Here is a 13,670-nt window from a genome sequence, read left to right as displayed (position 1 = left end):
AATATTTTAACCCACACAGGTGTATACGCCGTATTAGCTTACCTATAAAGAGGTGATATATTGCAGTTCAACATGTTTTGTGTGCTGGCCTATTTTTTAAATTTATTTCGGTTGTGCCTTTGCGCCATCATTTTCGTACAAGCAAAACGCCAGAATAAAAGAGATCTAAGTATACACATAAGTTCCATTAGTAAAGTAATCATACAAAAAAATCCAACACAAATTCTCTGTAATCCTGCCTACGTGATAACCGTCAGTTTTAATTACCTGAACGTGGCCTTACATTTGAAGTGAATCGGTACCCGAGCATCATAATCCGGCGTAAAATTAGCAGTAATTCGCAGTAAAGATGCCGATTCGAGTTGAAGATTGCCTCGTCATCCCAGAGACGACCAATCCAAGCACTGTGTTCTATCAATAGCGAAGAACGCACGAATGCATTATGTATAATGCCTCCCGATTTGGCCCAAGAAATGGATTTCGATATATTGGGAATAAGGCACCCTACGGAAAAAGCAAAAAGATTGAAGCAGCTTTACCAAATTTTCGCTGAAGGTTTTTTGTTAAGTCATGGCACGAAATTTCAAAATAACCTATTTGTATTACAAATGCGCATACAAGTCAGCATGCAGCGATAAATGCACTTTGGCCATTATAAACAAAAAGTTATTAGGCCTACTGCATGGCAATGTTAGGTTATTTCTGCATGGTTTTGTAAAAACTGTATCTTAAACTTTTTATTTGTTTAGTGTGCCGCATGCTGAAAGAAAATCACTGGTTTGTAATGTATTTTTTTTTATTTATTGTTGTACTTCACTACAATCACATACAAGTAACTGGATTAAAGAGCTTAACAATGTTAGCGTCCTAACGCTTCACAAAAAGATTCGCGACCTCCTTAGCATAACACACAGCACATTATAGTTGGAAATCGACGGGCTAACTAATCTGCGAACGGCGCATTAATATTCAACAGATAATGTAGAACTGGTTATTTCATACATCCAACCTCCGAGTTTCGCCCTCGGCATTTTAAACTCACAGCGCTTGGGATTTCCGGACGTGGTCGTATTTGTGAGAAGACCAAAACGGTGATAACTTGGACATCTATTTGGTGGCCACGTCGCAGTCGTTCCAACTTTAAAGAGACCATGTGGGCGCCAAGCGTTTGCTATTTCAGGTGCACTTATCATTTGGGATTTTTTTGGAAACTCGGCGCTGTGCCGCTGTGCCGCTGTGCGAGATAAAGCAAAACCACTTTTGTGCTGCGTTTTTCCCTTTTTCTTTTAGGAAAATGCTTGTCTCATTTTTGATTTTAACGTTGCTTTTCTCGAAGCTGAGATGCGGGGCGCATGTTTGGTGCCATGTCACTTCTGTGTGACATATCTTTACATAAGCGTCTTCAGAAACACACACGGCCTCATTACCAAGTACAAAAAGCGAATTCATTGTGCATAGCAGTCTTGCTTTGCATTTTTAGTTAAGGTTTGGTTTACTGTCATGCTTTTGGCTTTAACGTTCACTGCGGATATTTTCATAAAATTAATTGGTCATTTCAACTCACTATGGTAATTGAGCTGAATTATATGGCCAGCTAACTCATGCTAGTTTGCCTTTTTTTTAATTTTTTTGGGAAAAATGATGTGGTTCACACGAACTCAAATTTCTTGAGTTACTCTTCAAAACTAAAAGATATCCATGTTCTGATAATTCTGTCGGATACTGACAGTAGGCCTACGTCAGGCGCGCAGTACATTCATATCTAGAGTAGGCCTAATCAATCAACTCAAATGTAGCAAAATATATAAAAGCCTCTAATCTAATCGAAATGACTTAATGTAATTAACAAGCTAACTATAATTTTTCAACAAGCTAACTATAATTTTGGCTTTATGAATTTCTACTAGGGACGTCCGATAATATCGGGTCCGAGCCGATACTAGATGCCAAATTCGACGACATTAAGTATCGGATCGGAATGGAACGCGATACTTTTTGTCCAACATATCGGATATCGGTATCGGAATAAAATTTTTAAAGGATCAGACATCCCTGGCCTATTCTATAAATGGTACATTGTGTCCCATTGTTGTTCAGTGCGAGTTCGAGAGCGAAGGGCCACAAACTCCACAACTTCAAAAAGTATTGTGCATAGATTCAGTTATCGAAATAGTGTGTCCATCTGCATTTAGCAGAAAGCGACTGTAAATACCTCGACTAATTTGCAAAAACAGCAGATGACAGTACACGAAATTGGTAGCCTATATCACAAACGGCTTCCAGAAAGCTTATTGAAATAAATCACTCTTTTAGGGATTTTTGTACAAACATGTAATACAACAGAACATGATCAATACAGAATATTACTAAAAAGTTGTTTGTATAGGAATATAAGTATGTACACCCAATCGTTATGGCAATAGCATAAACCACAATGCCAAACAAAAGAGTCACTTGACAAGTAAAAACACGTTTTAGGTAGGCCAACCGATTTATTGAGTTTCCACACGGCCATTCTCAGTTCAGCCCAATGGCTATTTCTAGAATTGCTTACAAATAATGTCACGTGCGTAATACTGGTTAGGAATTTTTAGTAGCGTTTATTTTATTAAAAGTGTTTCTTTCATCGAACGGTTAAAAACAAACAAACGTATTTCTATTATATATAGGAATGCTATTCCATACTTTTTACATGAATAGGTTACTGCAGTGTTTACCGGCCACTGATCGTTGACATTTTCTGTATAAGGATACCGCTATCGATGGTCAGTGCGACCTCAGTAGGGCTGGATTGCAGAATATAAACATGGAAATAGAAATCTCGTTTGATCGCCGTATTTGTCTTTTTCAAAAATTGAAAACAAGTGGCATTGTTGACAAATTGTATTTTTAAGTTGTACTGTAAACCTTTAGCACAGCCGTTCTTCATCAGGTCAGGGTAAGAATTAAAAAGGAAAAAACATGCGAAGTAAAGGCGCAAAGAGTTTCCCTCTTCTTTTTTTTTCTTACTTTGCGGCCTGACCTGATGAAGCAAGGCTGTGCTAAGGCTTGCCAACTTGAAAATACAGTTGGTCAAAAGCAGGGCTACCGTGTCAGAGATTCGGACTTGGACTCGGGATTCCAGTAAGACCACGTAAAACCACCCGAGTCCGTACCAACTTTTAAAACTGTTAAGGCGGCAACATGTAAGTTGTAATGGAGGAATAGCAATTGATTAAATCTTTATCGACCGTGTATTGTGCGTGGATCAATTACGACACCCATATGAGTGAGTTACCCAAAATCCACCTTTTTTAGTTACATAAATGGGTGGAATACAAACTTTAGAGTCTGAGCCGGACTCTGGACTTGACGAACTGGCACATTTGGTCGGAGTCGGACTCGGTTATTTTCAAACCGACTCCGCATCCCTGGCGAACATTGCCACTTGTTTTCAATTTAAGTAAATAGAAATACAGCCCAAAGTATTTAAAAGCGCCGTTTTATAATGTAGAACTTCGCCTGGAACCTTCTCGGTGCGGTAGCAATCATCGGATGGACGGCCGGCACCTGTTCAATCCTCTTCGGAATCATGAGGTACCTGGGTGTGCTGCGGGTCAGTAGGAGGGTGGAGCTGGCCGGCCTGGACACCATCAAGCACGGGGAGCCCGCTTATCCATTGGAGGGATACTTTATCGGCGAGCACCCTCACTACGAAGTCAAGAACGGTAGGATGCATTCATTGAAACATGCACACATATGTGTGTTAACAACTGAGATCTAGCCCTTCTGAAGCTGCTTTATGACCAACGATTACGGCTTACGTATATTTATGACCAACGATTTCTGAGCCTGCATAGCTCGGTTGGGAGAGCGACGGTCCCGGCTTGACCGGAGGTCATGAGTTGGAACCTCACTGCAGGCTAGTTGTTTTTCTAGTCTGCCCTGCTTGCATCATAGATTAACAGATTTGGTAAGTCTGCAATGGCTTTCGGTGTACTAATTATACGTAGGCCTAAGCCGTAATCGTTGGTCATAAAGCAGCTTCAGAAGGGTTAGATCTCAATTTTTATAATGTTTACAACTTTGTCGATCAGGCGCATAACACAGCGAAATTGCATTACGGCGAAATGATAATATAACAAACGATATTACCTCAAGCCAGCGAAATTAAAAAAACAACATAATTCGCATAGCAATCCAAGCTGTTATTCCTTAAACACTGACCCCTTTACCTAGGCTAACTTGTTATACCTCTTCGTACTTGTAATGGTGTCATTTGCGTGGTATTTATATTAAAGTGTATTTTTTCTAGTGTTTTTATAATATCTTTTTATATTTTTTTTTTATGTCTATTTTCTATTTCTCTTGAACTATTCGTTTCACGGTAATGTTCTTGACCAATGTTTTCTTTAAAAGCATGAAGAATCACACGTGCGATTTTAAATTGAAGCCATTTTTTGTCAAGGTGACAGCAAAAATGTGATCAAAAACGACCAGGTGGAACATGAATCGGATATTATTCAATCGATAACCGATGGAGAACTAGCCATCAAAATGTAATATCGGAATTGTAGAAAATGCAGCGTTCTACAGAAAAGTATTTTTGTACATAAGTTATTATGAGTTACTTACACGCGTTTGAAATTTACGAGCTTCTTTGTTTGATTTCCAATATTTGATTTGAATGCCTAAGTCATATTTCTGTTTGCAATTGACCCAAGCTAGTTTAAGTCGCTTTTTGCTCTAAGTCAAGCGAAAACTGTTTCCTTTGCATTATTTTGTGACTTTTATCTCAAGGCAATCTGCTATACACCATCTTTACAGTTTCGTATTCAAACCAAATTTATGACGGACTTTCGTTCCCTTACCTAACTTAAAGATTTCATTATTCCCAACTTAAAAGTAGATCATCTAGACATGGCTGCTTAACTTACTTTTTATAAATATGTCGTTTTATATTTAATTAGGCAACTTATTCTAAATACTTCTTGAATATAATATTAATTATGTTTGGGTAAATATTTTATGTAATGTAAATGAAGAAAGGCTTCAGTTATTTTGTCCGAAACGATATTGCGTCAGAAAGGCTTCCGTAATTTGATATCCGGCACAATGTTTATTTATGGCATCTAACGCACAAACATTCACATTTAACTGAATTTGTTGTTGTGTGTGTTTACGGTTTTATCCAGTTCAGTTTCCGAGAATGTCGAGCAGATTTTGGCAAATGTTTGTAAAATAGTATTTAGGCTCTCTTGTGTTTCTCTGCTTGAAAGAAAACCTATTGTAACCTTATACTGTATATTTGTTTAACATTTAGTTTTGTCTGTATTTCGCTTGGCTTTCCTTAAAGAGCAATGATATGCGTATAAATTAACAAATTTACATATACGAAATTGTGTTATGAAAATTAGCTGATTATTACTTAAACTTGATCACACTTGCATATCAACGGAGCAGAAAATCACAAATTTTACGAACAATGCTCCGATATGATCATACTACACCCGTGAATTTGATCAACTTAGATTAGATAGGTGTAATTTAAAATGAAACAAAACTAATCTTATACTTATAATTTGAAATATATAATAAAACTTGGAAAAATAACTCCAAATTTAAGTTTGTAAATATGAGTATACAGTTTTCAATATGTTTTATGTCCATTTTAGGCTGCTCACTTGAGACAAATTGTAACACCAACATAAACTAAGTTTTTTTAAAATTATTTTTCTTTAAAATAAAATTTTGTTAAAAAAACGAATTTTGATAAAAATGATGTTGCTATGTGAGTCTATCGTTATGGAAAGCTGCACCCCAAGAACACAAAACTGTAAATCTTTCTATATGATTGTTATTTGAAAACATTGAGTCATTTTGAAATTTACCAAAATTAATATTTGCACAAAGGAACTGACAATAAATGCTAGAAACGCTAAAATTGAAAAAAAATTAAATTAATAGTTAAAATTACAAAAGCAACATATGTCAAAGTGCACGTAAGAAATTTCATTAACCCAAAAAGGTAAAAACACACTATAACATATCATTTTAACGAAATTGCCCTGCAACATTTGGAATAAAGTTAGCATGGCCTTAAACCACATGTTTATGTGGATAACTTAATTCCTTTTAGGTAAAAAATGCCAAAACGTACCCACTTTTAAAGGGAAAACATGTAGGTTTAGATTTGCTGCTTACGTGCAAAAAATTTTTACTATGTTTTAGAAAAAAAATTACACGCGCGGTTTAAAAAGATAAAATCGCGGCGAGTCATTGCTATAGACTTTATAAAAGTATAGCATATAATAAACGATTTAAAGGGCATGGTGATCATATTTACTTGGTTGAAAACGAAAGTTTTTACCGTTTTTCTAGTTGTGTTCGAATATCGTTTAGACACAGCTTTTTCCTTCACGGAACAAAGCAAACAAAAAGTTCGACTGCATTCTGTACAAGCACACGACATCTCCAGCGTGTTGCTTAGTTGTAAAGAAATTCATGAAAAATGTTTTGTCAAACGTAGTGTAGGGCCGAAATTACAAGTGGCAAAAAAAGTCCAATTGCGTTCGTGCCAGCGGGATTAATTGAATTTTGATGTTCAATTAAGGAAATCAAAAAACATGTCCGTTAGCGGTTGGTCAGTTGCATTTTGAGCCAAGATGTAGGCTAAAACTAACACCAATCTGTTTGTGGTGTTAGTTGGAGATTTGAAGTCAAAATGTAGACTGGTGGCATTAAAACCCGAGTTTACGGTTGTGTCATAAAAGGCAGTGCTTTCCAACCAGTGGGCCGCGAAGCTATTTCAGGTGGGTCGCAAAGCATTTTTAAATATTATAGTTTTCTATTAGATCGGAAAATTGTTGCATTATTATCGTTACGTAACATTTATGCAACAATGTAACATATACGTAACAATACAATATGCAAGCTCAAGTTTCGCCCTAATGGTAAATAGCATGTGTATACATTGTTTATTTTGTAATAAATTTGTTTGTCATTCGTTTGGTCTTATTTCATTGTGGGTCGCACAACAAAACTTGCAACAAAAGTGGGTTGCGAACAGAAAGCGGTTGGGAAGCACTAATTTAGAGGTTTGGGGCTAAGGTTTTGACTGGTAGTTACAGAAACCCGAGTCCGTTCACGGTTGTGTCATGGCGGTAAAGTTTTGACTGGTGGTAACACAGACCCGAGTCCGTTTACGACTGTGTCAGCTAGGAATGTTGGGCCACGGTTTAAATTATAGGTATAAATATTTGAGTCCGTTTGCGGTCGTGTCAGCTGCCCAGGCGTGTCAATTGCGCTAAAAAAGACTATAGAAAGCGCGAAATTAGATGGCGGTCGCTTGCGTGCTGTCGGGAGGAGTGAAGGTGATGGTGACATCCTTCTTCTTGGAGTGGGAGGTGGTAGGATCTCTGGAGGAAAGAGGACGCTTGGTGGAGTCATCCGGCTCGTTGCGGAGGACCTTCATGGGAGCCGATCTGTTGCGCTTAGGAGGACAGCCGTACTTCTCGCGGAGGCGGCACGTGGCCACAAAGATGATGAAGTAGACGACCGGAAGGAGAATGACCAGGACGTGGAAGACCTGGACCTCGCTTTGGAGCAGGAGAAGAAAGAAAGGGATTAGGATTACCAAATGTAAATTAAACATCGTGAAAAACGCGATATATCAACCTGACAAATTGAATGTGTAAAATAGGAAGATATTTCCTCGCCCTTGTACCTAAAGGAAGACAATGAATTCAAATAGGAGCAAATATGCAAACACGTAAACTGGTTAGTTGCATTGCTTTGTTGTTGTTTTTTCTAGAGACTAATGATGCCATATTTTGTGGAAATTTATTGTTAAAAGAAACTTTTGTTCAGAACCAATCTTAATAAACCTATAACGATGCAAAGTTTTTCGGTCGGCGAACAAAAATAAACCGCGAGGGTTGAGAAAACTGCCTGAAAATAAACCCGGGTGCGAACCCTCACGAACAACCCGGATTTTTTCATGCATTCCAAGCGCAATTATTTTATTTTTCAACCAACCTGCACAGTAGCGGGTCCTTGAAGAAGGGCTGACCGTCGTGGATCGAATTAGTGACCAGGAAAGGCTCGAACTCGACGTGATAAAAGCGCAGGTTGAGTGACCACTGTCCACTCGTGTCCACTCCACTCGCCAGGTCAGTCGCTTCAGTGATCGCGAGCGGCACCTGGCGGTAAAAAAAATGCGGGTCAGTTTTTGAAAAAAATGTCGATGTGCGCATGTTTCCTTTTCGTCATGTTCTTCTTGCCTCAGTTTTAAACCCTGGCCGGTTTGTTAGAATTCGACTTAATTATCCATATTACTGTAAAGTTTTCTAATTGTGTTTTTTATTTTTATATGGTCCCAATTTTACGAAGCAAGTTTTGAATTTAGGTATAGTCGCTTGCAAACAGAAAGGCAGTGTCTACAATTTGCAGACTGAAAACTAAATTCTCTATTCAGTGGAAAGCATCTTTTTCATTTTTTAAATTACTTATCAAATTGCTTTTTAGCCCTTTAGCATTTAGGGGCATTTACTCACAAGTTAAAAAACAGCACTGCCAAAAAACATTTTTTGTTGAGATAACTATCAGCTAACAAAAGCACACTATTTAAAAGCGAAAAACAATTCAAAAAGCGACTAAATATTATATCATGCAAATACTAAATCCCTAAATAGAAATTCGTACCAAAGGTATATAACTAAAATTGAAAATCCATGATACATTACTAAGTTTTTAATTAATTAATTGTCAAATATTTTTTGGATTTGAACTGATCAAACATTTATACTTGTTTACCGACCAACCATGCATTATATAGGTCAGGGTGGTCCACGGTTGACTGCATCGCGGGCCACAATATTTCTCGTCTATTCTTTGCGGGGCACATAAAGTAGGCTACATGCGTACCAGGAGCCGATTTTTCGTTTGGTTGGGGGCGGAAATGTTTAAAGATAACGTCACAAAGTAGCATCGAAAGACAGATACGCTCCAGAAACTTGCTTCTGTCGTCGAACTTGTGCGCAAATAAAATCGAATGTTATGAGACGGGAAAAAATGGTGTGCGCGAAGCGCGAAAAATGACAAAAATTATTTGACAAAAATTTTAATTAGAAGACTGCATTTTTTACAACAATTCAATAGTGGCCCGCGGGCCCGGGTTTGGACCACTCTGATATAGGTATTATGTCAAAAATGTGTGATAGTAAACTGACCAAAATTTCCGACTTGCACTTGTAGGAGCGCTGAACATCGACACCGCCGTAATACAGGGGCCCGGACGAGGCGGGCATTTTGCTGGCGTGGCCCTGGACCGTTGTGGGCGGCAGGGCGCCGCCATATGATGACGTCACGTTGGAAATGTGCACTGTAATGTTGTCGAGGTTCCAGTTGCTAACGTCACATCTATATGTCGACAAATTAGCGATGTTATTGGTGTTAACACAATACTAGCACGATTGGTATAAAATTTAATGCATTGAATGGGGAGAAATTATGAACCTTTAGGACAGGGGTCAGGAACCTATGGCTCGTGAGCCATATATGGCTCTTTTTGTGCCGCCATACGTCTCTTTTAATAAAATAATCTTGCTTGCAGAAAAATCGAAGCTATCATTTTTGATGCGAATAAAAATGCACGCGGTCACGGCCGCTTTCCTAAATTTATATTTCCTTTTTCATTATCGTACACATAGTAGCAAATTTTCGGCGTTTAGCGGGAAACCTTTTGTTTTTCGAGACTGTTATCCCGTTTGAGGAAATCTCTTAATTTTCAAATGCCCTGCTCTTCCGACAGAACTCCGTAATAAAAGCTGCACAAACTTAGCTAATTCATTTTTGGTGCACAGCATTTTCCGTCCTATAAATGAGAACAAAATTAGCGGCCCTGCTTACATTACTATTTTTTGCCAACCTATAACTATAGATGTTAAAAAAGTAGTATATAGCTCTCATGGAAATACAACAAAAAATAATGGGCTTTTATGGCTACCTAAGCTAAAACGGTTCCCGACCCCTGCTTTAAGAAGACCTATAGGTCCTTTACGGTGCCAAAACATTTTGTAAATAAACGGGTTAAAGTTCAAAAACACTTTGTAGAACATTTAAAACACAAGTATTTGGCCTACAAAGCTCGTGAGAAAGCTAGTTATAGTAATTAACTAAACTATTTAAAGATGTTGTACAGAGAAGAAAACGCATAACATGGTTTAAATTAAATGCAATGCAATCAGATGCTCATTTGTCCAGGCATAAATATCATATCTTTCTCAGTAATTGCAATATTAAAGTTAAGTATAGCATTTTCGGGTAAATTACAATTTGACTACAAATACTTTTACTAATTAACTGAGCAGTGTAATCAATGGCTGCTTAATTTTACCAAAATTATCGACTAGCACTATACAGTGTTCACACATTTTACGCAATTAATTCAAAAACGATCGAAGTCTTTTTAAAGAAAATTTATAGCTTTTTTAAAAAGAGCCAAAATTGGATTACTCTACAGGTTTTGAATAAAAAATAAAGTTTAAATGCCAAGGTCGACACAATAAAAATCAGTTCCATTTCCAAAATATATTTATTATATATATATTAGGGCACTTTTAAAGCACATAACCTACGGTGTACATAAAGTGAATTTCAGGACCATATTCAAAGACTCAGCGAACCATTGAACCAGCTCACCTGAGACAATACTGGTTCTGCGTTTCTGTGTCCACGTTGGGCACGGCTGCGCGTCGAAAGCCCAAGGTCACCGACATGTGGTCGAAGGTCATAGCCAGACTGGACACGTACTCATGGTCACAGTAGCTGCCGTGGGTTGACGCCGACGCTGGCAGCTCGATCGATTCGCTGTGGGTATTCCCGCCGGAGCTGTCGGACAAAAAAGAAGAAAGGCGATTCGTGCGTTAGTCAGTCGGCAGAATTCTAAGCTTTATGTGTTCATTAAAGGGAATAAACTGCACTAGATTCCTAATCTAGCAAACAAGATGAGGAAACATTTTATCGCCCTTGGAATTAACATACGACATAACTTTAACTAAAACAAAAAAAAAGAGATAGAATCCGTGTGAAAAATGGACTGATAACTGCATTTTATACGTAAAAGAATTTAGGAGCGATTCATGCGTTAGTTAGTCGGCAATATTCTAAGCTTTGTGTGTTCATTGAACGCAATAAACAGCACTAGATTTCTCATTCAGCAAACAAGATGTTACGTTTCATCGCCTTTGGAATTTGAACGACCACGAAATAAATAAAAAATTACAAAGAACCCGTTTGAAAAATAGAGTGAGAACTGCAGTGTACGCAAAACATATTTTATTCTTTAGAACTCATAAAATAGCTGATTTTTAAAACAAGCCTGAGAAATATTAGATTACCCAAACTGGCAATTTTGATCATAATGATTGAAAGTGATAATTTTGACCATGATAGGAGCTTGTTATTTTGCTTCACTTGGTGAAAAAAAATGTAAAAGAGGCCTGCGGGCTTGCGGCTTTCAAAAACAACATAAGCTATCGTTCAAATGTATTTATTAAAAGGATTTTTTGCCATTAAAGTCGTTACTGGAGATAGGACACGGGGTGGAACTAAGTGGTTGTCCTATTATTTGTAAGTCGATTTTATAAACGTACAACTGCAAACGGCAAAAAAACGCACTCAATACTCGTCACTTTTTCTCAACATACAGTAGGTTGGTTTGGCTTATATGTTACCCACCTGTAAGTAATCTCAACGCTGACGTTCATTCTGGCGAGCAAGCAAATCCTCTCCATCTGTGTGTTGCGAAAGTCGCGACTTCGGATTTGGAAGTAAGGCATAGCGCCGGCGCCGCCACCATGAGCGACCGGGCTTTGATTTGCGCTGCTCAGGTCGAAGATGGAAGCAACCAGGCACAGCAGCGCCACCACGCGGCATGACAAGGTCCGTGAATACGACGCTTCCATGTTTGTTTCTTCGTTCGCCGCTCGCTTTTGGTTTTCAGAAAGCCATACGATTAGGTGTAAACGTTAGGTGGGCTGGCAAACCTAAAGCGTGCAGTTGATCTGTTCGAATGTATTTTATGAATTTGGGAAATACAGCATTATGGCGACAGTTGTCAGCTAACGATCAGTACAAAAAACTAAAAAAAATTCAATATCATCTGGACATCGTCAAAAAATGAGTGACTAGGTTCTACACATTGATATGAAATGCACATGCTTCACATGAGTTGCGAGCAGGACTCAAAAAAACAAAAATGCCTTATTTTAATGCATTGACAGTTTCTGATATGCAAATGACAAACTAATGCAAACCTCAACTACCTGGGTTAACTTTATTTTTTGAACAGTGAACCTAACCAGATAGTAAACAATGTCTGTTTGTTAATGCCAAACCTAACATAAGGTTGGTGGACCTTATGTACCATTTGAAAGACTTTAATTTCATTGATGTTAAATGTTTACTACATAATGCAGCGTAACGTGCCAAACACTAAACATCAACAAGTGCGCTAGCGAGGCCAATGCTGTAAAACAGTCCATTGAATCTATCCATCAACACAGGCTACAGTTTCCGCATTTCAGCGGCGCGACGTATTTCAGTGACGGCTAATAAATGGTGATGGGTTTTACCCCGGGGTAGGTGTGAGTTTACATGTTGCACGAGCGAGTGTGTGTTCGATTTGTAATCGCGCGTGCATGCGTTCCGTAACCTACTACACTTTTCATGCCTAGTGCTATTAATAGCAGTCGGCGCAGAGCTATAGGCATTACACAAAACAAACAATTCACGTCTCATGGCTAGTATCAGGACAAAACTTTTTTGATTTTTAAAACGTGTCACGCTATAGGTTTCATTGGTAACATAGGTGCATAATTTAAAATGTACATGAGGCTAGATTGCAACAAAAAGCTAAATTGCATGCCAACACTGAAATATACTAAAATTTAAAAAACCTAAAAAATAAACTTTTGAAGCAGCATTGCATGGTATCTGAGTCCAATACTGCATCAGAGATTACGCATTTTGTAACGGTAGACAGCCTGCCAGTCTAACACTGCTTTATTTAGCTGGTCATTCAGTCTTTTGTTACTGTTTATCGACTACTTCTATAATTGAATTCGCTCCCAAAATATACTTAACCCTACGTTAAAGAATTTTAACTGAGATCCATCGGCATATTGCTGGTAATGAATGAACAATATTCGTATTGCGTGGCGCCTTTGTTATAAAAACATTGGAGCAAATAAAAAGTAGATGACCTGTTCGATCGAGACAAGTACTTGGAAATCAAGATGCCCAGCAAACCACTCTATCGATTTGCGGTACAGCGCAACCTAAGCAGGATTCTGACCCTGACAAACGATTAAAGCCACGAATACTTTCTGACAAGCGTCGACCTAAACAAGTGGGTGTTTGAAAACGTTTGGAAAGTTAAATTTTCTACGTTTTTAAACTTAAAACTTGCCTCACTACTTCGGTACGTTAGGCAGACCAATTTATGTTTGTATCAGTTTGCATTTACCTTTTAGCGTCAAGAAAACATTTGCTTTTGTGGTCCGAGATTTCAACGAAACGTTAACGCAACATTAAGAGACAGATTCTATAGTATGAAAACACGAAACCCCTCATTTTCTCACAGCTGTAAACGCGATAACGCATTATACAGTACATGGAAAATCTTTCTA

The 13,670-nt window shown here is 38.1% G+C and overlaps 2 protein-coding genes across 2 annotated transcripts in view; one reads left to right on the top strand and one right to left on the bottom strand.

The window, feature by feature from the left end:
- Window positions 1–5,506, top strand: part of LOC146138596 (putative ammonium transporter 1) — a 25,655-nt gene extending 20,149 nt beyond the window's left edge. The window contains exons 9-10 of the mRNA XM_083394838.1: window positions 3,494–3,707; window positions 4,448–5,506. Coding sequence (XP_083250964.1) covers window positions 3,494–3,707; window positions 4,448–4,542 — 309 coding nt within the window. The 3' untranslated portion in view covers window positions 4,543–5,506. The remainder of the gene's footprint in view (window positions 1–3,493; window positions 3,708–4,447) is intronic.
- Window positions 5,180–13,670, bottom strand: LOC146138595 (uncharacterized). Its single transcript, XM_083394839.1, has 5 exons — window positions 11,719–13,670; window positions 10,681–10,869; window positions 9,210–9,399; window positions 8,017–8,180; window positions 5,180–7,577 (listed from the first exon to the last, which is right to left on the bottom strand). Exons 1-5 carry the CDS (start codon window positions 11,943–11,945, stop codon window positions 7,313–7,315), a joined length of 1,035 nt encoding a protein of 344 aa, XP_083250965.1. The 5' UTR covers window positions 11,946–13,670; the 3' UTR covers window positions 5,180–7,312.

The sequence above is a fragment of the Ascidiella aspersa genome, chromosome 7, assembly GCF_963924565.1.
Source record: "Ascidiella aspersa chromosome 7, kaAscAspe10.2, whole genome shotgun sequence".
NCBI classification, from domain to species: Eukaryota; Metazoa; Chordata; class Ascidiacea; order Phlebobranchia; family Ascidiidae; genus Ascidiella; species Ascidiella aspersa.
Note: the sequence above shows the minus strand (reverse complement) of the source record. Positions and strands in the feature narration are given on the sequence as shown.

What these genes read in the sequence shown, in the direction of transcription:
- LOC146138595 (XM_083394839.1), bottom strand. Translation starts at nt 11,945, where the DNA reads ATGGAAGCGTCGTATTCACGGACCTTGTCATGCCGCGTGGTGGCGCTG. An exon ending in AGCGTTGAGATTACTTACAG is followed by an intron (nt 10,870 to 11,718) that starts GTGGGTAACATA and finishes TTTGTCCGACAG; the next exon opens with CTCCGGCGGGAATACCCACA. An exon ending in CAGAACCAGTATTGTCTCAG is followed by an intron (nt 9,400 to 10,680) that starts GTGAGCTGGTTC and finishes GTCGACATATAG; the next exon opens with ATGTGACGTTAGCAACTGGA.